This window comes from Taeniopygia guttata, chromosome 8 (genome assembly GCF_048771995.1).
Source record: "Taeniopygia guttata chromosome 8, bTaeGut7.mat, whole genome shotgun sequence".
Classification (NCBI taxonomy): Eukaryota; Metazoa; Chordata; class Aves; order Passeriformes; family Estrildidae; genus Taeniopygia; species Taeniopygia guttata.
The window spans coordinates 22,126,186-22,154,091 of record NC_133033.1 but is presented as its reverse complement, the minus strand read 5'-3'; the positions used below and the strand labels follow the sequence as shown (position 1 = coordinate 22,154,091).

At 37.1% G+C, this 27,906-nt stretch overlaps 1 protein-coding gene across 6 annotated transcripts in view; it reads right to left on the bottom strand.

The window, feature by feature from the left end:
• DENND1B (DENN domain containing 1B) overlaps nucleotides 1-27,906 on the bottom strand; it is a 179,804-nt gene that overhangs the window by 66,972 nt on the left and 84,926 nt on the right. For 4 of the 6 annotated variants that reach the window (XM_072932638.1, XM_072932641.1, XM_072932640.1 and 1 more), the window contains exons 5-10: nucleotides 20,742-20,861; nucleotides 11,602-11,671; nucleotides 9,701-9,781; nucleotides 7,084-7,143; nucleotides 5,206-5,259; nucleotides 2,147-2,257 (exon numbers count right to left, since the gene is read on the bottom strand). In XM_072932638.1, the coding sequence (XP_072788739.1) occupies nucleotides 2,147-2,257; nucleotides 5,206-5,259; nucleotides 7,084-7,143; nucleotides 9,701-9,781; nucleotides 11,602-11,671; nucleotides 20,742-20,861 (496 nt within the window). The remainder of the gene's footprint in view (nucleotides 1-2,146; nucleotides 2,258-5,205; nucleotides 5,260-7,083; nucleotides 7,144-9,700; nucleotides 9,782-11,601; nucleotides 11,672-20,741; nucleotides 20,862-27,906) is intronic. The other 2 variants (XM_072932639.1, XM_030279378.4) reach the window with 1 other exon arrangement.

Here is a 27,906-nt window from a genome sequence, read left to right as displayed (position 1 = left end):
TCAATTATTTTCAAGTGAAGACACCAACAAGATGGCGCTTAATTCATTAAAAGGTTAAGAATGAACAGCCAAAGGTAAATAAATGGAAGTTTCTCACCATCAGAATATTCTATCTGCTGCTGTGTAATGACTTCCAAAGAGATATCTGATAATTTAAAGAAGGTGGTCGAGATCAGCACAGTCTAATTCTGGTACTTCCTCTTCTCTTGTCACACCACAGCAGTAGAGACCAGCTGAGATGTTCAGCCTAACAAAAACAAGTCCTAAGCAGATCCAAATGTAGGCTGAGAGTACAATTCTAAATCGTGTCAAGCAGATGGACATGTGCTCAATGAATCTTCCATGGGCTCAGAGCTGCCATCAGGATTCCTATCTCCTCTCTACTGGAGCAGTAAAACAGGGCTGACTGGGGCATCACTGGAGCTGAGGTTTTTTTAATGGTGTATCTCTTCTTTCCCCCCCCCCCCTTTTTTTTCCCCTTTAAATATAGCAAGCTGCGTTTCAGACTAGCAAAGTGAAAAAAAATTCTGATTCCACAGTTTTGCTATATCATGTGAGCTTCTGCTAAGACAGGTTCTTTGAAAGGGCTTTCCCTTCAAAATCCATATGCCCATTCAGGTCTTACTACTATGTTGTGAATGCACAGTTCTTTCCCTCTCCATTTCAAGAAGGGGAGGGGAGCACGGAGAGAAGAACAAAAAAAAAACCCTGTAATAAAATATGAAGATTTCCTAAAATACAGAGATTTCCTAAAAAAAAAAAAATAACATCTCTGGTGGTTAAAAGTCTCTCATAGACTAGTAATGTGAAGATTATCTGAATTAATGTAGTATTTATTTTGCTGGTTTTTAGTTGTTCACGTGGCCTCTGCTTACAAGACCCCATGTTTGCTTCACTCCAGTCCCCAGGACTGACTTTCCTCCACACCCTGCAGAGCACTGGGCAAGTGCTGCCTTGGTGCACTGCCCTAACTGCAGTGCTGGTCACAGGGACCCAACACCATGCTGTTTAAAAAAATAATAAGGCAATTAAATAATTGCTACTGCACCAAGAACTGTAAAACCTGTCAGCCTTTTACAGCAATTCTGAACCTTCTCTATCTTCAATTTATTTTTGACTAAAAAAAAATGGAAAGGATTTTTAAACATTATTTATAATTAAAGAATACTCACTCCTTACAGCACCTGCAAGTCTTTGAAAACAGTATTTTTTAGTACTATATCCAACCTTGTACCCATGTGTTCATTTATTTGGTAGTGCAATTAGCAGTGCTCAGAAACACAGAATTGCTTTTCTATCACATAGAGCATATTAAACAATATGTTCTATGAAGCATTCTTCAAAAAAATATAGGTAACTGTGCTTAAAAGGCTAAAGATTCTGCATAAGAATTATACTCTGCAATTAAAACTTGGTTATAAAGTGAGTGTCTTGTACTGATGAAAAACTGACCTGGGAATATTTTCAAAATACAGGGGATTTTAAAAATCTGTAAGATTCTGTGAAGAGTAAAATAAAATGGCATCTGAATATTTAGGTATACTTTCCAAACAAAATGCAACATTCTTTTATTAAGCAGCCTAAGCACGTATTAGGAGGGAAAATAAACATTTTAATGTGGGCAGTAGCTTAAAACCTTTAATTAAAAAACTGCTATTTGGAGTTGTACATTATTGACAGTCTGAAGAGCTGCTCCAAATCAGAGATATTACAGTGTGCACTCCCAAACCACTCTAACAATGATGAATCTACCTATTACCAGGTTAGGATAGCAGCTATTATTAGGGACCCTTGATTTCTTTCAAGTAGCTCCAATGGAATAAGCCACAAGTGAATAATAAAGATCTTATAATAGCTCTTAAGAATTCTTTTTAGGTTAGAAGGCACAGAAATGAACTCAGGAGAGTTAAAGAACTCTCATCTCCTGATAAGAAAAATAATTAACCTGACTTAATGTATCTGAGTAGGTCTTACATAAATCAGACTTTTGTACTTCAAGAGCCAGACTAAAACCATATATTAGAAGAGTATGTAGATATTGTCTTATAAGTACACATGGAACATATCTAAAACCACAGAGGTCTGCAGGTCATTTTGTGAAATGTTCAATATATCCTACTTAAAAGGAGATGTGTGAAGTACTTACAGTGCTTAGTTTGCTGGAGGTAATAATGATTCGTCTCTCGTGCAACATACTGGCATAAAGTTGCAGCATGTTGTTCACATCCACAGCAACAAAATATTCAGTGAGGTTTCTCTGTTTGAATAAAAAAAAGTTAACAATATAGCAACAGTAATAGCTAAGTGGAACATTTGATATATATTACTTGTGAACATTTTTGTCTAATTAGTAGGTGGGGAAAAAAAAACCCCAAACTATTAAAGAAATCCCTTTGCACAAAAATTTGTGCACTTCAAAAATAATTAATTGGGTTTTAAAGCAAATGAAAAGTTAACTGTGGCATAAGTTATTAATGTTGTGCTCATTTCATTTTCATTATGCTTGTGACTTAGATTTGCCCTTTCAAATTTTCAAATTCAAAAAAATATGAAATTGGGTATTATATCAATATATGCTTTTAAGGTGACCATTACTTCCAGCCCAGGAACAGATCTTCCACCAGAGTGATAACCATTCTGCCACAGCTACAGTAATAAAAGGCTCCTTTGCCAGGGTCTCCCAAACTCAACACATTTTATCCCATTTCAAGTACAGCAAAACAGCTGTACACCAAGCTTTTGCTTGAGCTGTGTGTGCCAGGACATCAAACACTCCACAGAATTGGTGGAAGGTACTGGGTTCTTCCTGCAGCACCCTTATCACCCCTGGTAAGAATCCCACTGTGGGGTTTAATCAGAAGCAAAGTCACCAGCACTTTCCATTAATAGTTCAGACATCAGAAAATTGGGGGGAAAAATCGAAAAAGGGTGGGGGTGTTCCAGCTGAATATAACAATTATTTCAGCAAGGCACAGCACCAGAGACATACAAGTTCTGAATAAGCTAAAATAGCTACCAGCAAAATTGCCTAGGAAACAGCAAATTTCTGTAAACATTGGAGAACTTGTATGAAAATATACTAATACAGGCCTTGATATGCAAAATATTGAATTTCACACATTGATTATCATATCTGCAACCAGAACTGCTATTGATCTCTTCTCAGGGACAACACTGTTATTGAATGTTCCTGTAGAAGTCTATCTATAAGCCCCAGCAGCAGGCCAGACATCAACAGTGGAATTGTACACTAACATTCTATTCTGGATGTGGCCAACACACAGCAGCAAGGTCACCCAGTCCTGAACAAACAGCCAGGGCAGGTAGGAAGAGCTTCAGAGTGGGGTGACTTCCTTTTTGGATATATTGCAACATTAAAGAAAAAATAAAATTGAAAAGACAAAGAAAGATCCAGTGGACAATCCAGTTTCATTCAAATTCATAAACCCATTGTTAAATTCAAGACATGGAGTATTAGAGCTTTTCTTGGTCCACGCTGCATAGAATTTTGGAATAGATAAAAATCAAGAGATTTAGGGCTATCAACACTCAGTTTTAGGAAAAAACCTCTGGTCTTTCAAATGTTACTTTTAAGGGGTTGTCAGAGGCTGATGCACCATGAGAATCTCAGTCCAATTTACCCTGGACACCCTCTAACACTGCAGTTGATAATGGTTTGCTGATTCTGTGTTGAAAAAGCTGTGTTAAAAACCAGTTCACAATCTTTTACAGACCAATTTATTTTTTGGAGATAGTCACAGTTTTTTCTTTGTTATAGTTGAAAAGTTACTGCCCCTGAAATAGGTGAATCTTACAACAAAAGGAAAAAATTAATTTTATTGCTAATTTACTATAATTACCTCATCTCTTGCATTTTCTAACTCTCTATTAGTACCTTACTATTTTGATTCATACTGAAAGGATGAGGCTTTTATTAGTGGAGTAAAAAGTAATTATAGAAAGGCACCTTAAAATTATTTTACCCTTCTCAAACCAGAAAAATAAATCTACATTGGCATCATTGCAAGATCGTTCATCAGCCACATGCCCAGCTAGATGCTTTCCCATATTTTCTTCAATTTAAGCCCATAACACACCTTCTAGCCTCCAAAATTCTACAGTATTAGAACACCAAGTCATAAGTTAAGGGACTCCTTAAAAACAGAGGCATCCAAAACATAAGGTGAAACAAATGAAAATATACATTTAAAAACTAAGCCCTGTGCTGCCCAATGAGCCCTAGCAACAAGTGTCCTCTCTTTTATCCCTCCATCCAGCAATATTCCCTGGTTTCTTGAGCTGCAACATGGTCTATGTCACCTCCACAGAGTGCATCCCACCAACACAGATGTACCCTCAGGCCTCCCCTCTGCCACCAACACCCTCCTGCTCCTCTCCTCTGGTGTTTCCCAGCTCTTGCTTCTTCCCTGGCACATCCCACCCTGCATCCTGCCACGCCGAGGGGGGCCAGGAGCAGCTCCGTGCTGCCCCAACAACATCATCCACCAGAAAGTCACTGTTTTAAAGTGTAAAAACACACACCTCTACAGCCATGCACAACTCCAGATTTAGAGGCTGGAGAAAGAGAAAAGGACCCTTCAAAGCTCTTTTATGAGATGCTATCTAGCCAAACATCACAGAGAAGATGAGCTGAGATTTCCCATTTGTAATTTACCCACAGAACCATCCAGGATTTAGCATCTACAGAATGCAAGTCTCCATAAAGAAAATAAAAAAAATAGAATCAAAAAAAAGGCCCAAACCCCCTGTTCTTGGTGCTTGGTTAGCATTCAAGTGTAGGCAGGTACAGCATGTTTTCAAAAAGCCTGAAACAATGCCTTCTTGCACAAAAAATGACTGCATATCTTGATGGGTGAATTTGCAGCTGAGCAATGCAGTGTTTAAAGGGCAAGTATTCAAATAAAACACAAGATGCAGAAGTAGAATATATTTTATATAAGTAATCCTAGTAAATGCAAAGAAGCCAAGTAACTACAAGTAAAGGGCGGATATAGCAGTGGTCAGAAATGCCCTGTTAATGCTTTAAAATGGGTTAATGAATGCAACAGTAACTACCAACTAAAGGTTGCAATAATAGACATCAATCATTTCTAAAAACAGTCTTAGAAAAAAAAATCTCCTCTTGATAAAAGCAAAAGTTCAGCCTAGCCCAAAACGAGGTTAAATAAGAAATGGAATACTTACACTTTCAGGGATAGTTGGCAATCCAGTTATATCAGGAGTAATGAAATACGAGTGCTAATGAATGGAAAAAATAATTGATAATTTATGCACACAGGAAAAAAAAAATCTTTTCATAAAAACCCAGCATTTAGGATTTCCAACCCCATCTGTGTTTAAGCAAATAGCCAGTTTTCTAATAACATTCTTACTGCTGCTAGACAAAGAATTAAGCAGATCACAACATGAAATGACAAGCTCTGGTTCTGCACAGCACAAAACCATGAGAACAAAATGCTGGGCTGTAGTTTTGCAATAACACTGAAATTAAGCCAGCTTTAAATGTTGTCATGAGCCTGAGAGAAGCATTGATTAAATTAAGGATTGAATTAAAAATTGCAACAAAAAATGCTAAAGGATAAAATGTAAATTTAGAATGGAAAAGAAAAACCACTCACATGAGAAAAATATCTAGAATAGAAATATTATTACTTGATATAAATTCTCTTTCCAAACATCTTTGAACCAAAAAATGAAATGTGGTAACAGAAATGCAAGATCTGAAGCCTGAGATCCTGCAATCATTTATGAAATACATTAACAATTTTATGCATCTTAGTTTGAGGCCATCTAGGATGCAAATATAAAATGGGTTAAACTAAAACCAGATGTAATGTAAATTAACTGTCATTAATCCAATGCTCCTATTAGTTATCAGACATGGATATAGCTCAGTAATTTTAAGGCATTTTTGCATGTTAGTCTAAATTTTTAAAGGAGAAAAAAAAATGACTGCAGGCTATGTAAATAAGATAATTACTGATTTTTAGCTTTTGGATTTTTTTACAGAATTTTGTTGGTTTTTCATACTTTTTGTTTTTACAGTATTTTTACAATTGTAATTAGCAACACAAAGACACAGCTTTCATAGTTCTCAAGTCAAACTTGAAAAAGATAGACCAAAACTAAGACTATAAGACTTAAATGTGTCTTGCATTCAAGAAAAAAAAAAATTAATACTATAAAGTCTGTGTAGGAGACTTATTAAACCAGCTTGATACATTTAATAGAAAATTTTCCCCACAAATTAGGTCATTTGGCAATAGTTAAAATTTAAGAAAAGAATTGGCTTTAAAAAGGCATCCCATAAACATCATACCACTTGCACAATAAATATCACAGGTATTGTTTCCCATCAACACAGGAAAAAAAAATATTTTTTTCTCTGCTTAAGAAGAAGAAAATATTCAGATTAAATTCAGATACAATGTCTGCATTCTTCAGAAGTATATTGAGAACAGAAAATTATTCCCTATATGTAATAAGGTCACAGAATATTTATCAAAAGATTTCTCAGTAATGAAGTTATTAACTGAGAGAAGTAATTATTTCTAATTAACAAAGTAATAATATTTCACTCATTAACAGAAAAGGAAGCCAGATCTATGAGAAGGAAAAGCTATTACTGCAGTCATTAAGAGTCACAAAGCAGCAAAAATACTGTGGTATGGAGTCCTTGCACATCTTTGTGAACTCCCTGGGAAGATAAATGACCTTGGAAGAGCTCATTAAACTATTAAATTAATAGTTGTTGTCCTGTATAAAGTTTTCTTTAAAAAGAAAACTTAAATGGAAAATGCAAGTTTTGCTCATCAAATCAAGGGTTTGATTTTTGTAGCAGTTTTTATCAAAGGATTATGATGCACACACACATAGCTCTGAAGCTGGATTTGAACAGAAAAGGTATGTTAATATTAGATGGGTCATTTAGGCCAAAGACAGCAGCAGAATTCCCCAAAGGACAGGTATAAGTAAGCCTCAAATCAACAGAGATGTCCTAAAGCAAGTGATTATTTCTTTATTTATTATAGGTTTTAGATAGTCAGTGCCTTTTAAACTCACCGATACAAGACAAGGCTGTTTTTTCAAAACTTGCTCACTTGCAAAAATCATCTCTTGGTTCTTATGCAAGGTGAGAAAAAGATTGAATAGTTGACTTTTGAGTTTTCCAACAAGAAAGCCCAAAGCTGCCTCTACTACATGTAATAATTCATGTTTAAAATACTGGCTGAAAGTAAGTTTTATTCCTTTTATTCCTCCCCCATTTTAATTCAGACTTAGCCAGCTTTCCCAATAGCGACAACATTTTAAAAAATTAAAACAAACAAAAAAAAAGTGACCTAAATTATTTTTAAGCTCAGGCTCCACAGAACAAATGACCATGCCATAAATTTCAGCTGCAGAGTATTTGTTACTGGGACCAACAGAGAGTACAACTTGGTCCCTAACTGGACGAGGGCATTTTGACCAAAGATTGCTTGGAAACACCACATATCCAGATACTGGATGTAATTTATGTACACACAATCCTAAGGACCAGTGTGGTCTGCCACCCAAACCCTGCTGCAGTATCTATGAGCCTTTAACCTGCAGCACATTTGAGTGAACAAAATCTGAACCAGACTGATCCCGGCACAAGGAAAAGCTACCTCAGGGTGTCATTTCTACAATTATTTTTCAGACTTTAATTTCTTTTTTAGTCTATGACTACTGATGGTTCCAGTCTAGCTTTTTTTACTATATCTGAGGACCAAAAAAGAAAGATCAATACAAAAGACTAGAACTGCAAGGGGCAATAAATATTTCCCTGTCCCCTGCAGCATTATAAAAACAGAGATGCCTTTAGATCCAACAAGCATTGGGATTCCAACTGACCCATTCCTCCCTGCTTTGCCCTATCTGAGCCCACAATATTTGCTCTACTGTCCAGGAGCCAAGGATTTGACAGGAGGTTTACATTTCAATAGTCATTGTTCAGCAAGAAATATTACAAAACTCTTTGATATAACTGGGAACAAGGCATAATTGAGAAAAAACAATTCCAAAGTCAGACACTGAAAGAAAACAACGACTTTATAGCAAGCAATCTGTCGTTTCAGTGTAGCCAGCTGTATTCACCAAGACAGCCATGTCCACATTCCCCACAACATTTATTTTGAGGTGAGCAAGTTATGGACAAGATGAACTTTTTGAGAAATACATGGAAAAATATATTTAGAACTTTTTTATTTCCCTCTGAACCACAGGAGTTTTGAAGGACATTTTATAAAGCATTTTAGAGTTGCCAAATTTTAACTGGTTATAATACTACGAGTAATGATAGCAAAATATTATTTGAGATACAGAAGTATTGTTGGTAAAGGTGCTAGGAACTGAAACATTACACTGACAACTGAAAGGAAAAATTATCAACAGAAACAATTCCAACTGCAGCCTCAAATCCAATACATTGTTTTGGTGAAAAACAACACACAAGACTGGAAGGACTTTCAAAAATAGTCAACTAGCACTGTACAAGGTGAGAAAATGTTAGGTCTCTATAGCCTAAAGAAAAAAACAAGGAATCCAAAATATGAAAAATTAAAATAAATAAAGGTAACATTATGTTAAGCAGCAAGGACCAGTAACTGCTGAAACAGAAGTGGTAGACTCCATTTTTCCTGCCCTCAGAATAGGGCCAGATGCTCTTCTAGAATCTGTGCTTACTTCGATTGAAGTACGAACTTATTTCTAAGATACATGAGCTAAAAGTCACAAGAAACCACACAAATCAGGTATTTCAGTATGTGTGGAAGTGAAGCCTTTACAAAATCATTATTTCCTGTATCCTGCAACGTGTGATGGTTCAACCAAGACCCAGCTATTTGCACACTGTGGCAAGTGCAGTAACTGTACAGATGCTCTGAACACGCAAATGGCTCAGAGGCAGCAGAGGCTCTGTGCTGGCTTTATATTTCACACAGGCTCTACAAATGTATTTAAACATGCACTCACAAGCTAATTCTGGTTAAAACTTCAGGAACCCTAACAATGACATATCCACTCTTTGATGTTGCTGCAGCAGCACCATCCTGCCCCACTATCATCATCCCATCTCAGATCACAAAAAGTTGGAGTACAAAAGCAAAGGAAGCTTTTGTTATTTTGTTATTTCACTGAGATGTGCCTCAAGTTCCACATAACAGAGTGTACTTTTACTGCTCTTCCCACAGCATTTTTGTATGGTTAAGGAAAACTAGGAAAAGAGGAAGAAAGATGGGAAAGAAGCCAGTTTTCACAGACTTTTGACCAATCCTGAAACTGTACCTACTCAGACATAAGAGGCAATAAAACTGAGTTAGTGTCTCCTGATGCACAGCAGGAGAAACCAAAATTGTCTACATGAAACAGCTGGAAACACAAAAAAGTAGTTCTAGCACTGTCAGATCCCACTGCAGTTTACTTTCTCATCCATAGAGCAAAATTCAAATTTCTTCTTCTCTATGACTATGACTTTTAGAAAACAACATGAGACAGAGATAGACTCTACCCTGCACAGAGGGAAAAAAAGAGGTTGTCCAAGCCAATTAATGATGGGAAGCAACACAAATTTACTCTTTCAGAGGGTTGAGGTTTCTTTTTCTTCTAACTTTGCCTACTATTTCATAGTCAGTGGGAATAAAACAGAAAAAATACTTACCACACTTAAACTGACTAAAGCATTCGCCTTTGGCACAGGATGGCTATACAATGATTTCAACAAATCATTTGAGTCATTTTCCTATAGGGAATACATTTTAAAGTTAATTAATTATAATATAAAAACTAAATACTATTGTCTACACATCAAACTACATACTGACATAGAGATAAAAATATTTAATAACCAAAAGAATTGTAATACATAGCGAAGTATTTAAATATCAAGTATAAAATTCAGGACAGCTTTGTATCTCATAAAATGATTGTATCTGCAAGTTAAGCCAATCTCTTACATGTTTCCCCACTCACTCCTTAAAGGACTTAGATCATTTGCAACTGAAAACTGGGATACTATGTCAAGCTGTATATCCTGGACGTCATCTTCCTAAAACTTTTAGCCATGTTAAAGGTTTCTGTAAAATTTTATTAAATATGCCTCATCAAAAAACATAAAACAGTTAAGGTTTACTGAAATGTACTTGCAGCTACCTGGTTTAACTGGTATCTGTCACTTTGGTCTCTAGAAGGGACATTTACTTGGGAAAGAAAAGAGCTTTTTTTGGTTTGACGTTTTAATTCAGTTTAGGGGTTTTGTTCACAGAAATTAAATTCTTTATGTAAAATAATTTAATTTTTCAAAGTAAAACCAAAAGTATCAGAGACAAGTCAGGGCCAGCTTTTAAACACATTATTTTAAGTTTACAGGAAGCTTCTGCCTCTGCCTGTTAGAAGAGGTTGCTACTGGACCTCATACCAGTGAGTAAGGCTTTGGATCTAGCTCTTGATGAACAGTGCCTGGGCCAAGAGGGAGCAGCATCCTCCCACAGCCTCCTCAGCAACAGGTAGGGCTCCAGGCAGGGAACAAACTGCTTCCATGCATTGCTACAACTCTCTGACCTGCTAAAGCAGCTGCCTCAGCACAGAAAACAACAAACCCTGCTACCTAAATTGCCTGAAGTAATACCTGCAATGCCAGCACTGGTGATCAAGACCCCTATCCTCTTCTCTCAAATGCAACCTTAATAACAGTTTTTTCTACTATAGTGAAATAGGGACCAAAACCAAGGTCTAATTATAGCATTTGTAGTATTCCACTTCATTGAATCACACAGTTAATACCAAACTTTCCTATTTATCTTTTTACAGACAATATCATCATTCTCTATAGTCCATTTACTATAATGTATAATTATTGCTTATTCTGTACTTCATATATTTTTGAAATGTCAGCTTTTCCAGTCTACAGCATATGGCTAAATAGTGATGCTTTTTTTTAAATTGAAATCTAATACACTAATATAAAGCAGAAAGGTATAGCTTTAATGTTGTCAGTAAAGACAGATGCCAGTAGGTCCTTTGCTGTGTAGTCTTGGAACACATCTAATTGCTTATGAATATGCAAACTAAACTATCAGGATTCTTCACCAAATGCTGCAAGTAATTTTGTCTTGCTACTTGAGATGTCAGAATTACGAGAGGTAGCTTTTAGTTAATCTGAAAGGTGAAACAGTACATCGTATTCTATACAGTTCTGAACAAAAGTGTTCGCAGCTGATAATCAGATAGTTCCAGAGAGCTACAGTTTACAATCAGTACGTCACGCAGCTCTCCAGTGATGTGACACCGCTCACACTTCACACAAGACCTGTTTATGCTGAGACTGACACATTATAAAGGTATATTTTCAGCAGCTTTTTTAGAATAACGTGGGATTCAAGTGACTGTGCAAGCTCTATGTTCAAATTCATTGAATTGCAGTAAGAGGAATAAAACTTGCTTCTAAATCCTACTAAAACCTTAAACTTTTAAACCGTATAGAATCCCTTTACAGTATTTGAAATGGTGACTAATACTTCAAGGAAAATACTTTACACAAAGAACTAGAATATGTAAAATTACCTGTTCTTTAGCCAAATAATCTGCCAGGGTATTTAGGAGCTTGTAGTATACCTCAAACCATGGTAGGTAACTAAAACAGGAGGAAAAAAGTGTTTTAATATCAATGTATTTTTCCAGTGCTTATAAATTACTATGATGATTGCTCTGACTTGCATATTTTTATAACATCTCTATCTACAAATAAAAGGCATATCAAACTTTTCCCCAGAAATTTAATGGCACATCACTGATAGACAGTATAGGGTTTTTTTATGCTGGATACTTGCATGAAGTTCCATTAAGCACAGAATAACTCATAATACTTAGACTTCTTAGTATTTTCAAGGCACCAAAAAAACATTTGAAACATTTTCTACTCTCATTCCCACTACCATTAATTTTTACAGATTTCAGTAGTTATGTGTGATTTTGAAATTCCATATCTTTCTATACACAATGGGCTGACAGGCCTGCTGCTTCCCTGGAGAATGAAAAACAACTTTGTTTGGGCAGACCAGGTACTTCCTATTTGACAAGTGGTGCAATGCTGTGCAATAGCAGAGATGTCACATTATATGTAAGGATATAGGTCTCCCTATAAAGTAATTTCTATAGATAAAATTAACTTCCAAAAATAAAACCATTCACCAGTACTGCAAACACAAACACATTAATACATCTATAGTTAAGAGATTTTTAATACAAATATTGTGCCTGTGAGCACAATACTCTCACTGAGTTAAAGAGAATTCAAGACAAATAAGACACAACTGAAGAGCACAAGAAAAGAAACTCCAGAACAGTGGTATTAGTTCCAATTTGCCTTCTGTTTACAGAGGTTCTCTTTAACAGTGGTTTGTTTCATCAGTGACCACACACTACAGAACTTTCCACCATCACTATTTAAGCTAGTAAGTCTAATAAACTAAATAATAACAATAAAAATTATGCCTTATTTACTAGTTACACATCTTCTCATGTCTGTTAGAACTTCATCACAAACATTACTAAATAGGTAATATTTATAGTTTTGTGAGAGAATAGAAGGGAGAGCTAGAAAGGAAATAGTGCCTGAAAGGTTTTCAGAACATTTCATACCCATATATAACACTCCTGCAGACTTCATTCTTCAATGCAGTGTAAATCCACAGACATGCTTTTCTTAAAGGCTTTAGTGCACGCTGAGGGCAGACCTTACATTTCAAATGTATATATTCCAGGAAATATACTAGCTGCAACTGCAAAAACCTGGTGTGCAAAACCAAAATGTTTTCCCTGATAGGAAAAGGAAAGCTGTCAGGGAAAACCCTGGTTGGTAGAGAAGCCAAGTACTGCTTTGTGCAGTGAGTCCAGTGAAGGGTTATGTTTTCTTTGTAACACCTCTGTTCTCAGTATGCAGCTGGCAAGGCTTTAGAAACAGGTCCTGATTCTTAGGAAAAAGCACAGCAGAAATCTGAACACAGATATAGTTAATGCATTTTCTAGCAATCCTTGCTGTCTTTAGAAATGCTTAACTACAGGCTCCTAAAAAAACCAAAACCAACTCCCCCCCCGCCCAAAAAAAACACCCACTCAAAAAAACCACAAAAAAACCCACAAAAATCCATCATGAATTTGCTCTTGCCAAGCCAAAGAGACAGAGGCAATGATTTAATGATTTCCTTTAAATCCACCATATTAATGTCTTTATCACACTTGACCATACATTGTGCTGGCTATTAATCAAAACAACATCAACCTCTTAATGCTCACCGACGTTTTTAATGCTTGGTATTGCTGACAGTGGTTAAGGTGTGACATTATTACATTTGTTTTTCAATATTTTCTTAATATAATCATAAAATTTACTTCAGTGCACCTTTGTAAGGCCACTCACTGCTTACAGGTGTGAACATTCCATGCCTTCATAAAACACCCACCACATCAGCACCTAAAACATCTGATCCTTGAGCATTCTTTCACCTAGGACTCCTGTTCTATTATCTTCTCAAATCATGCTAACCTGGTTTTACACATCACTGAAACACAGCACAGAGAGGCAAACAGAATTAATTGTTCGCTGCAGTGTTCAGAGTTTCTCGAAATGTCAGAGCTGTGGAAGAGCTTCACAAACCAGAAATACATCAGGGACTGGAACACTGTCCTAGCATTTTGTCAAAGTCAAGGTACAAGGTGGGTATAAATCAGAAAGTATTTTTATAATATTGCACACACAAATGAGTAAGACTACCTAAAGGCTTTCCAGTTTCTTGCTATCACCTCTGTGTTAACAGTATACATGACCCCAGCACATTTGCTGTAGAATACTCCAAAATCTCATCTGACAATCTATTTTTGATAATGAACATTTATGAACAACATTCTATAAAAATAAATTCTATTTCAATGAAATATTAATCATACTTCTTTTCTATATGCATGATCTCAGCTCCCCTATTACTGAGAAAAGAAAAAGTAAATACAATTTTAAGCATTTAAAAAGGTCAGATTAATTATTTGAAATTAATGAACCCTAACAGAAAGCCAAGGGAGATTTTTATTCATACAGCAAGGCATGCTGACCAGGGTACTTGCTTAGAAATTTCTTCCCTTAGCAACATCAGGTTGATGATGCACTTCCATGTCTTTGTGCAACAAAACCACTAAGGAAAACATCCTACTTGACCATAGTTTATGAAAGTCAGTTTCCTTTATGAGCTGAAAGAATAGTAAAAGAATTGCTTTAAGCCTTATAACCACAGACACAAAGTTAATATCATTTCAATGTACCTCTTAAACCTGAAAAATTAAGGAAACCAAAACAACTACTCCATGACATTATATGGCATGAAACCAAAGAACCTGCCAGAACCTGTCCTCTGCTTCTTTTCTCCAGAATCTTCAGTTCTTCAATAATATAGTCTAGCTGCAAAAGCTTTTGTCAATATTTCTAGTCAGAATGTACTTCAACAAAATACTACAAAGATCTACTGGAAAGCAACAAAGTTCCCTTTCTGTTCTTCTTTTATGTATTAGCCAACTGTAATTCTCCTAGCATAATAAAGGATCATTGTACCTGTTTTTTCACTAACAGTAAAGAGTGCATTTGCATGTGTGCATACACCATGCATCTCTGCATTCAAAGTACACACAGGTGTGTTTGTTCATGATAAAGACACCATCAGGTGTTTTTTTTAGATTCTAGTACAAGCTAGATTTAGATTACAAGATAAACTTAGATTGTAGTACAAGCTCTTGGCAATTTGTTAAATCCTCAAGGCTGTCAAGCAACACTTTTGTCCTCTTTCATCATAGGCTGATTTTGGAAGCACGTTTGCTAATAATCCTATTAATTGATTTGGTCCACTCTAGTAAACAGATTTATTTGTAGATAAACACTGGAGGCTGTAGGCTTTACATCTTTATCCAGTATATCATATAGGACAAAGAGTTGTATATGGAATCACAGAATCCTGTTGGTTGGAAAAGACCTGTAAGACCATTGAATCCGACCATCAACTCAGCATTGCCAAATCTACCACCAAACCATGTCCCAGCCCCCACATCTACCTGTCTTTTAAATCCCTCCAGGGATGGTGAATCCACCACCTCCCTGGGAAGCCTGTTCCAGTGCTCAACAATCCTTTCTGTGACAAAACTTTTCCTAATATCCAATCTAAACCTCCAGTGGTGCAACTTGAGGCCATTTCCTCTTGTCCTATGACTTATTACCCAGGAGAGAGCCCAACACCCACGTGCTGCCTCCTCTTCTCAGGTGGTTGTAAAGAGCTGTAAGGTCACCCCTGAGCCTCCTTTCCTCCAGGATAAACACCCCCAGCTCTCCCAGCTGCTCCTGATCAGGCCTATGCTCCAGACCCTTCACCAGCTCTGTTACCCTTCTCTGGACCTTCTCCAGCATCTCAGTGCCCTTCCTGGAGTGAGTGGCCCAAACCAAAGACAGAGTTCAAGGTGCTGCCTCACCAGTGCAGAGCACAGGGGGACAATCCCTTCCCTGGTCCTGCTGGCCACACTATTCCTGGTCCAGGCCAGGATGCCCTTGGCCTTCTTGGCCACCTCTGCCCAGCTGGCCCTTGGTTCAGCTGCTCCCAAGCCCTTTTCCACCAGGCAGCTTTCCAGCCACTCTGTACCAGCCTGGGATGCTGCATGGGGCTGTTGTGATGCATGGACAGTACCCAGCACTTGGCCTTGTTAGTTTGTTTGCATTGTTTGTATGGCAGGTAAAATCCAGAAGCATTGCAGGTCAAAGGATCTTCTTACCTTGTCCTGTTAACAAATCCTAAAAAATTATTTAATCTTTGCTAGCACATCAGAACTAGTCTATGTTCAGAAAATTCACCCAGCACACAAATGTCCATCAACATCTAGTAGCTGAGTAGCTACTTTTTTTCACTACATTACAGAAATGTGTTGTCTGAAACACGTAGTTTTTAAGTGGCTGAATTTGACAGAGGAGACCTGTAATACATTACTCCTCCTAATTCAGAACTGGCACACTAATATGTACCTTACACACTAAAGTGTATCTTAATGTGTTCAGGTACACACTAATATGTACCCTAACAACAGATAAAATCAAAATTAAAGTCCATTACCAGAAAAACCTCACCACTATACCTGTATTCATAAAATTATTTATGAGCAGTCAGTACACTTCATAATTAATTAGCTGTCTTATAAAAATGTCTAAAGGTTATCAATTAATCCCCTTCACAGTAGAGAAAGTAGAGGAAAATCAGAGCTTTAATGTTTAATTTTAATGCATTTGGAAGTCTAAATTAATTTCAGTCCTTAAACTATGAAACCACTAGTGGTTTCCTATTTATTTTTCTTTAATTGCAGCCACTGTCCTTGCATTCCTCAAGTCACAATCAATAACTGTTTGAAAAACAAACATGTAAGACAAACATAGGAAAACACCCAAAAACATACAATTTCTCTAAATATTTCTTCCATAATCATGAGAAACAAAAACAGAGAATATTAATAGATATATATATTCCCTGATGGAGAGTACAGGGGTCTTTATTTAAAAGTACAGCCCCCATTTGTCAGAAAAGCAAAAGACCAAGATCTTTCATAGTTAATTAAAAACATACTTAGCATTTTCTCTTAATCCAAATGAGCCACAAGGCAGGAGCTCAGACTTTTATTCAAAGTCATGCACAACCCTTGTTGCCGTAAGTACACTTCCACCTCACCGGTGCTTCCACTACAGCTCTGATAAAACTTTTACATTCACGAGTCAAAGGTTAAACAAAGGAGAGGAAATGTTTTCTGTCAAATAGTCAGGTAACCACTAACAGTCCTGAACTATCAGCAGGAATCTAACTTCTCGTAATCAAATAAAACGAAGGAAACTGCCTTTCCGTAGCTAAATGTCTAATGTCTAGGGGCTACTTTTCTGTCTGGAAAATTGACACAAAATGTGTAAAATTGAAACATTCTGCTTCTAAGGGATTTGCCTAAAGGAAGAGTGAAAAAGTTTCAAGAGTGGTCTGAACTGAAGAACTACAAAGCCTTACCACATAAACCTGTCTTCCTTATTAGAGCATTTCATTTGGAAACGTAGGTGACAATTTTACAGTCATAAAATTAATGAAATCTAAGACTGAGCATTTTAATGATGCATTTTGTGTTTCTCTGCATACCTAAGGTCAACCTCAGAGTCCATCAAGAGTTTCAAATTATTTGTACTTTGTACTAAAACCATTCAGGTAATTAAGAATCAATTTCATGTAAACCCAGAAAGTATTATTTCCACAGCAAGCAGCAGTGATACTTAAAAACAAAACCCAGAAGAACTAAGTCTACTATTACTGAAAAGCAGACATTCATGTTTCTACCGTGCCACTTCAAACCTCAACTAGCAAAACTATTACCCAAAAATAGGAAAAGTAAAACTAGGAGAAAAGATCCAGCAGAGGGTATGAGCTCAACAAGGTATTTTACAATATGCCTATTGTGTATCCCTTGTCTTACAGGGCTGCATTAGCGCAACACTTTGTGGAGAGGGAGGAGGTGACACAGCAGGATTCACACCGAGAGCTTCACAAAGCAGCCATGCAGCTTAATGAAAAGCACTAAATTAAATAAAACCTGCCAAGGAATCACACAGCATTTCTAGAGAATAATCCAAGAGTTATTTTCTCATCTTACTATGGGTTTAACACTGAATTTGGCAACTGGAGTCAAGCTCTGCTCATTCATTCTAGACAATATAATATCACAATTAACTGATAACAAAAATGCCTGAGAAAGCTACCTTGGGAAATTTTTATTTCACTTTATAAATATAGAGGGTATTTGAACAATACATTCTGATTTGGAAGAAAATCCTATTTACACAATTCATATACATGTCCATATAAAATGCAAAAAACACTCCATAAGAAGAATTTTGTATGTACATTTTTTGTTTCAAACTATCCCATGTGGCTGCAAATTCAGAGATAATTTCCTTTAATTAGTGTTTCAGATGGAGAATGACATACACCAAAGTTCCATAAACCACAAGACTTTAATCTTACATGCATCTTTGAGTTGCTGGTGTAAAACCTGAGGACAAGCAGCCTTTACTTCAGCTTTCAGTTAAGAATCCCATTCAGCAGTTGAAATTCTATCTCTTTAGAAGCCTTGGCATAGGTTAACACATGGCTTGGTACTATCCACAAAGGACACGGACAAGGGAAAAGCTGTGTCCTGTTCCTCACTCATCAGCCTACTCAAATTTCTACAGTATCTCCTTCCAGCCACTTTGACTGACTTGTTCCTGCTCATCTTTAGAGATTTTTATTTACGTTTCAGTTATTTATGACAAATTCAACTACATTTTCTGTATTTAACTATCTCTAATTGTCTTTGTCAAAGCCTCAGTCAGTAAACCTATTATAGACCTCTTGTCCAAGGGGATATATCCATGAGCACAGGAGAAGGCAGCTTGACATGGCATTTCTGTACATCTGCACCTGTGTGTTTATATAAAAGTATACGGCTATTGTGCACACACCTGCGATGAACGAGAAGTGTGAGTTGCCCATACATCAGCCATCACGTGTATACACACAGCAAATACAATTTTATGTCATTTTGATACAGAGACAAAAGCGAGGTTGAACATGCATACACACCTTTTATATATAAAGACAGCATTCTTTTTTATCATTATTTGGGTTAATTTAAGAACAATAAGCATGTGCAAAGGAGAGACAGATAAAATGCACAATGAAATCTGCTTAGTGAGTCTTCTTTCACTTGGACATTTCTAATGCATCTTGGGCTTCAGAGGAGAAACCAGACTGACTACTAGAACATGAGATGGAGATAGTGATGCATTCCTTCCATCGGAGCTAAACACAACACAACACACAGACACATTCTGGAGATAAGCAGAGTACACGGGTACGAGTGCAGTGCTATGAAGCTAGTGCTGTTATGCATTCAGCTGTGCACTGTAAATTTGAAATTGTCACAATAAAAGCAATAAAGGCAATGCTTTGAATACAGTTCAGTGAAAAATTATAGCTTGCCACTTTTCATTTTCCTGCTTATTTCTACCAAATAACAGACCATTGACTAATCTTTAGCTGATGCACGTCCATGGGGAAATGCTGAAAGAAATACCCAGTTTACACCAGCTGAGAATTTACATCCTTTGCTTTGCAGCACTCCATACAGTACTTAAATGCACTTGAGTGTGTATAACTGATTAAGTGTTGTTACAGCCACACAAACAATGCAAGAAATTTTGTTTCTAGCTTGATGAGGGAAGAAAAGAATAACTCCGAGAAATGAGCTAAAAGCATATACATACATTTACACTCTGGGCTTTAGAAAGTTATATTAAAAAAAAAAGGTATCACAGAGAAAATGGTAAAATATTATATTCCTGAAGCCTAAGAGTTAAATCCTTCTGAATTATTACTAAAGGTATATTTCAAAGATCCCAGAAAGCAAATTAGTTTCCAGAATAAAGTATTTCCCTTTTGCTACTTTCATTATATGATAGTATTTCTTTTTTGCAATATTTAGAGCAAAAATTTATTTTTAAATTAGTTGCCAAAAACATCCAGTGTAGTGGCTCTCAACACTAGTTTGGCATCTGTATAAAAGTTCATTAAAATCTTGATGTGCTCTTTCCAATAATTTTAAGCACTATTCTACAAGTCTCTATATTGGCTGGTCTTTTTTCCCTCAGTGTTCATTTACTGATAATCCTTTTACAAGCTGATGTTGGGTTTTTCTTCCTAACTTACATGGCCTTATGACATCCTCTACAATTACCCAGTTTCCATGTTGCCCAAAAACCTGAGAACCTACTTTTATCCATATTCTTCCTACCCTACTCCCCAAAATTCTCTTTCCGCTTGGCTGCCAATGCATTTGGCTGCTCCTCTTTTGTGTTTGTGCATATTCTTGTTTTAAAAGCAATTTAAATTTTGTTCTTCCTATTTGCTGCTGAACTAGATATTCCCATTTCCTCTATTGGATTGCGGGCTGTTAGGTTCTTAATTGAAATTGCAAATTTGTCTTTTAATGAGATCACTCTGCCTTTAATTTAATTTAAATGGTTTTAGGATAGCTAAACAATTGAGGGTTTTTGTTACCAAAACAATTATCTTAAGAGAGAAGAAAGAAAAAGCAGAGGGAGAAACAAACTATTTCTTTGGAGTCACTCTCCCCAACATCAGTATCTTCTCTGCAACAAAACAGCATGCTCTTGTGAATTCTCTGGATCTATTGTTTCTTATACTAGATATAGTCTGGGCAAAGAACTTGGAAGAGACGCCCAAAAATCCCCTTTCCAAGGACAGGAATACAGAATAATGCACCTTATTGTTCAATTGACAGAGTGCTTGTCAAAGATCTGATTAGAAAGTAAAAATATCCACATACCAATCCAAGCCTCTCAGGCTGCCATGTATTGTTCTCTTCATTTAAGCAGAGATTTCATGTTATTTAAATAAAATTATTTAGCTTCACAGAAGAATACCATCATATGGGGCTTGGGGCCACTTTTTATGTGAAAGCAATGGTAACGCTGCCATAGAAAAGCAATACTCTGATAACAAAGTTAAACTCATAGCAGAGAATTTGTAAAAGATAATTTTTTTTTGTATTTTCCATATTCACTCATTGACTCAATTTTTATTGTACCCCCTTACCTTAGAATACAGAGGCAGACCTTGCCTCCTGACGTCAAACGGCAGAATCCAAACCTTTGCTTACTTTCAATGTCAGTGAGCACAAAGGTGAAATGCTGTCCTACTTGGTTTTGGGACACCCTGAAAAAACAGATACAGAGCAGAAAACCATTAAATCACATAAAACATGAGCTATTAAGTCATTGGTCTCAAGTATTTTCATGCTCAATCCTCACCATAATCCTCAATACAATTCTATTGTCTGCTGTTCTTTTCCAATTCTCATACAGTCTTCTACAGCAGAATACCTAAGAACCTGCTAGTAATGGTTAACATGTGCCATTTCTGGTTAAATCTTAGATGAACACTGAAAATTAACTCCCAGGCAAGCTAAAAATCACCACAGAACCCAGTCTACCAGTCAGAGAACACAATTTTTTTTTTTTTTTTAATTTATCCCTTTCAATATGGGAGCAAGAGGATTGTTTGTTGAGGTTTTGCTGGCTCGTTTGGGTTTTTTTAAATCTCCAGCAAAACAAAATATAGAAAATTCTACCCCTAAGGAAAAAAGAAAGTAGCAGTTGATCAAAGGGCAAGAGAAGCTACATAGGACACAGGGATTTTTACTGTTTAACATGTGCATGACAAAGGTTTAAAGATTAGATGCAGAGTCTCCCACTCTTCTCAGTTTAGCTTAGCCCCTCATGAGCATAAAGTGACTTGGATGAACCAAAAGCCTGTGCTGAGCATACAACATCAGAAGATACACTTAGTCCAATATAATCACCCATAATTCATGGACTTTTTTCCATTATAATTAATCTCAAATCATTAAAACAAGCACTTTCCTCAGCTGCTTTCAACAGCCTGGAACAATCTAGGGCTCTCTTTAAGCACGGTCAGTACTCAATGGCTTGTGCTCAGTCCCTCCCTGCTCAGGCTCTGGAGAGCTGGGATGCACCACAGAGCCATCAATAACCAGCCATCAATAACTGCTCCCCTGCCACATCTCTGCACCTTGCTCCTTCCTGCAGAGAGCAGCCTGCCACGGATGTGCCGTGTGGTCTGAGCACCCCCGTGCACCCAGGGGCTCCCACAGAAATCCAGCAGCAGCCCCGCAGTCGGAGCACTGGAAATGCTCTGAGCAGCGACCTCGGCTCCTCTGCTCGGCCGTGTTCCACTCTGAGCCTTGGAGCTTCCAGCAGCCAGGCCTGGCTTCTCCTCACACCACTAAACCCCTGCCAGGGCCAGGCTGGAGGCTCTGTGCACAGCCATACGAACCCAAACTGGTCTTAATGTGCTGTGCACACCTATGCCAGGCAAAATGTCTGTACACAGGGCCACTTTAAATTCTGATATTTTCTATTGAAAATAGCCCAGCCAAGTTCAGTGGGAAGCATTTCCAATGCCATCTCACCATCTCCAAATCACAATCTTCCCTTTGCTTCTTTAGGAGAGGCAACTCCATGTTTTGACAGCATAAAAGTGGCCCAGCTTGAAAACTTCTTCCCACACAGTTTAGAAAGAGATGTGAGCCGCAAGGCCCAGATTTTTAATATGAGAAACACTCCAAGGCTAAAACTGAATTTTCAGAAGAACCTAGAAGTTTGCATCTGGTCCCATTTGCTTCAAAAGAACAGCACAGAAGCCAGTGACCAATCATCCATCTGGAGTACATTTTCTGTTCAGTTTAAAATACTGAATTAATTCTGGGTTTCTAATTTGAGAGCTCCACTTAAGATGTGGGGGCAGCAAGGATGCCTGTTTTTCTACTCCTCTTCAGCAGAATTAAAACTGACTATATGTAAGCCTTACCATGAAAAACAAATGACAATTGGGGATTTCAATCAACAGATGACCACAACGTATAAACCAGATACATAAAACATTCCACAAGTTTTAACACATATATAGCATGTTCCATCATGCAGACAAACATTGGCCAAGTGACTTGGGGTTTGTTCCTCTCTGTTTCACTGTAACACATTCAGGTTGTTCAGAAATCAAGTCTCCCCTCCAGAAACAGGCAGCAGCTCCTGGCCCTGCTACCTGGACCACAGCATTGATGCCTCTCAAGTTTTTCTTAGCATGATGCACAGATAAAATGAAATCATCATATACCAGAATTCCCTCAACAAAATGTTATCCAGACTTTTTACTGGAGCACAAGATGAAGTAGCCCAGATGCAAAACCTTTCTGCAGAATGCTGGTCTAGTTGGCTGTTTGAAGAGAGCATGATGTGCTCACTTGCAAGGGGAGAGCAGGCACAAATCGTTCCCAACCACTGCTGACATTCCTCTGCCTTTCTTCTGACTTTCAACTCTTGCCCTGCATGCTTACTTTTAATGTTATTTCAATAATAATAAATCACTAATAATGAAGAATGTGTGTAAATACTTATTAACCCTACAGACTACAATGGGCTCTTTCAATGTTATTACAGTTCAGTATAGAAATAAAAATAGGTTTTAAATTTTTCTATGTGCCTACACAATGCAGAAAAGGTTCTTTAGTACCCGTGGAGTAGGTAAAGAGTAATTTTAAAGATTTTTGTTTACACTACAGCCATTGCTTAAGTCTTATTTTAAGGGAACCTTGAGAGAGTTAATTAAGGCAGGAATTGAATCTCTCCTTCAAACAAAAAACAGCATATCTAATTACTAAATTTATCCTTTGCTCTCCATAGAAACTGCTCTTCTTCCAAATTATTTTGTTTAGGATAGAGCAGATGTTTGAAATAATTTTTTCTTCGAACTTTAGAAAGTTTTGAAGAGTTTCAAAAGAATTAAAACCTTATAGATGGGAATAGATATTTCTATTTTCTTTTAAAAGTAAGTCTTAATGTTATTGTTACTTATAAAATATCATATACATGTCCTTGACCAATATAACTAATATACACAGTTCTGACTGAAGCTTTCATGGCTGCTACTTAAACCTGAAAGTTTCATATGTATTACATCTCCCAAACTGATAGGAAAAACCAAACTCCTCAGCCACCAGTCAGTCACCCTAATTTTACAAATCAAAGAAAAGAACAGAAACCGTTTCAAACAGGAATTCGAAAACCAGATGTTAAGGTGGTGGTACTAGCTGATGGACAGTAACACTAGGTTGGGCATTCTCCTTCAGCTAATTGCTAGCCCCTAATCTAAGCTTCAGGGACTACTTTCTTCACTTCCAGGCCCATTCCAGGATCCACAAGTCCACAGCTCAGGTTCCCTGTCCTCTGTTCTAACCAAGCTATCTGATTTGAGCTCTGCCTCCCAAAAAATCCTAACCCTTTACAATTCATGGGAGGAAAAAAAAAAAAAAAAAAAGAACAGGAGAAAAACTACTAGATATGAAAATGGACAATGCCACCACCAAGTAAGAAAATTCCCACAAATAAAAAGCACAGTTAGCTTATTAATGGGGTTAACAGAAGCATTAAAAGAAACCACAACTACTGAGTAAAGAGTCTCACTGGGAGTATTTAAGTTGCAACACAAGCCTGTCTAGAAGCTGTGTCTCAGGACCATCACACCTGGCCAAGGGTCTGTGTGAGCACACAGTGGCTCTCTCAGCATTCCAGGTCTCCTCTCAGATAGATGCATTTCTGCACACATGGAAACCAAACAACCCCTGTGTGAAATCAATAGTTACACTCCTCACAGCACACACTGCAGCCTGTCCTTACACTTGTCTCTCACACACACATTCACTGTTACACAAACATGTGCCATAATACAGTGAGACACAAGATGCAAAGAATTCAATTGTGTGTAACTGCTGATACATTTCTGAGTTTGCAACCCCCCTTGCAAACTGATTGCAGTCCGTGAAGGGTACAGGAAATGCTACAGTTTATTTATTTTCACCCATATTGCTTGAAATACTTCCTTGGTTATTTACCTTCCATTCTCAGCTATTTACTCTGAAGGCAAAACTTCTGTGTAAGCTATCTTATAACTGCCTTTCACAAGATCTGCAAATCCAATGATTTCAAGGCATGGTTTTGCACTTCACTTGATCATAGATGTGTTTCTGCATAGACTTACTACAAATATCAACAGAAACAGCATTAGCCAGGAACAAGAGAGTGACAGTGAGGTCATTCCTGCTATCATTACTCACTCACCCTAAAAGATTAGAAATTAAATAACCTGCACAGTAATTCCCATAATAGAGTGACATTCTTCTGCTAAGGAGAAATCCTCTACAGCAGCAGCATCATTGATTATCCTCCAAAATCCAACACTTCCCAGTGACTGGGTGAGTACCACGGGGAAATTAATGTGGTACACATCATTGTCTCCATGCTGATCCTACAGGCAGTTCCCAAAAGAGTATCTAAAAGAGGCTTGTGTGCTTCACATTCAGCAGGAGAAATGCATCCTGAAAGGGAAAAGACTGAGGAATGAAAGGAGTAAGGGAAGTACTTATGGTGGAGAGAAACGGCAGCAGCTCAAAGCGCAGATAAAAATGAGGGGTCAAGCAGTGACGTAGCACAACTTCAGACTGAACCTGAAATGGCTCCAAAAGGAACAAGAGAAGTTGCATCCTCACTAGTCAGCTACATAACTGATGGATGTGGAGACTGGGGCATGGACTCTGCAAAGTCACACCTGAGCTCTGGGTTGAGAGGGAAAATACAAAGAGAAAGAAAAGTGAAGCAAACCATGCACAGAGGATTCAAGCAACAAGAAAGAACAAAATAGTTTTGTCTGAAGCATTAATATTACTTTAGCAAACATTAAAAGGAAACTAAAATCTCTGTCTTCAAATGTTAAATACTCCTAGACCATAAAGAAACAAATGGAGTACCAAAGAAAAGGGTCTTTCTTTGTAAATATACATGCATGCAAACTGCTAGAATATTATATAATTGTATCATTATAAAATAGAAAATAATTTATTCACAAAAAGAGACATAGGTACTTGAAGTAAATGTTCACTAAGTTCTATGATGCAAATAATTTCTTAATCCCTTTAAAATAGAATGAAAGCCATAACTACAAGTAATGAAATTATGTGTTTGTTTTCAATTAAAAAAATATATAAAGCTTAAAGTTTAAGTCATGGCCAAAGAATTTTTTTACACCATTGTGCCTCTTTAGTTTGACTTTCAGTTTCAATTTAATGGGAGTTTCCTCTAGAATTTTAATTACCATTCACAGTATGTACTTTTGATAATTAGTGTGAGTAGTGTACAGTTATTTATAACATCTGCATAAAGTATGTCCAGTGAGATGATGCAAGCAGCATCAAACAGTGAGAACTAAATCTGGATCTCTATGATCATTGCAGGATAGTGGATAAATGAAAATCAAATAGATTATCTCCTTTCTTTTTTCAGTTCCTTAAGTAATTAATATAGGTGACTTGAAAGAAAATGGTGACAGTGATCTTTCTACTGGTGCTTTAACTTTCCTTTCTCCATAATTTGAAGAACATAGATTTCCTACTTTATTTAGTTTTATTTAGCTAGATAACAGAATTAACACTCCATTATCTGTAACTCTGCTGTGTAGTAGAAAACCAGAAGCAATCTATAGAATAGTCACATCTTTTAAGTATTAGAATCAGTGGAAGTTAATACTTTTGTACTAGTAATTTCTAGCTTTTAATAGGCTATGACAATGCTTGAAGTATTTTATATACATAAATATACATAAAATACATATATGTCTATAAATATACATAGATTACAGGTTGAGAAGCTATCTCTCTGCAGCACAACATGCTCAATGAATGAAATAGATATTTTCTATTTCAGTTCAAATGTTTCTGTACAGAAATTGGCAATGAAACTGCCTGTAAAATACTTGGGAGTATTAGGTGTACCATCTATCATGATCCTATATACACGAGGAAAACTATATATACATATGTATATATTCATCAGACAAGGGAAAGTTTATGGCCAAACAAACACTAAAAGGATTTTAATATCAAATCTCCAGTGGAAAAAAGCCCTATAAATAGGAACTTCAGCAGTGTTTTTCTCAATCCTTTATCACTCCAAATGTCAAAATAAAAATCATTAAATTGAGAAAGCAGAAGACAACTAATTTAGTTTAAAACAATTGGTGTGTCCACACTATAGAAAACATCTGAGCTGAGTAGGGAATGGCAAACACATCATGCAGCCAGTAAGCTGTCCACACAAACAACCCCAGTGACAGTCTCCACTTTCCTGAATGAGCCTCCAGCATATCTGTGCTTTGCTCCACACCAATCTGCCCGTCCTCATCCATGCTGCCACACTCCCACGATCCTGCCTTGCCTTTGGTTCCCCAAAATCGCTCAGAACTCGGCTCCAGCTCCGCAGGCAGCTGCAAGTGCGGCGCCCGTCCCAAAGCCACCACGACACTGCCTGAGCAGCCTGCAGGCCAGACTGAGCAGCCTCATTCCTCCAACAGAACCCCAGCTTCCAGGAACCTCCACTCCTGCCTGCTGACAAGTTTATGAAATTTGTAGAAATTCTGCACTTTGAGAACACCTCTTTACAGTCAAGCATGAGGCCAACAGTCAAAAAGCATCTCTGGGGTGAGGGCACAGGAGATGTTAATAAACAAACAACAAACTTCCTTTTACTTTTTACTTTTTGTCCCCATTTTTTTTGTTTTTTACTCCTACAGATAATCGACTAAAATACATACTTAGCTATGCTAGAAATTCAAGTATTCCCACAGTTCATTAAGTTCATTCTCTTCATACAAGTGGCTAAGTGCCTTCTGAATGGTTCGAGATAAATAGTTAAGACAACTTATTCGAAAATAGTTCACTGCCAATGATTATCTTCTTGCCACTGGATGGCAGCAACAGAACCTCACCTTTTTCTGTTATCCTCAAATTTTATTTCCGTTTTTCATCTTCCGTACCAATTTTAAACAGAATTCTTTACATATCTTAAGCACATTAAAGACTAATTCTTTAAAGCCAACCTCTGACAACCATATTAGTTAAGTCATGAAAACAGCTGAAAGGACAGTGAGCGTAACCAGTTCAAAACCCAAACAACTTAATTAAATTCAGCCATAAAAGACTAAATAACCCTAGTTTACTTCAGGGAAGTTGTGTTTATAAAGGTCTTTATTTTGCTAGTGTGTTTTGCTGCAAAGACACTCTTCTCTCCTCTCTCCACACACCAGCTTTTTCTCTACTGACAGCAGCTTCTTGCATCTGATAGATGCTTCTCAT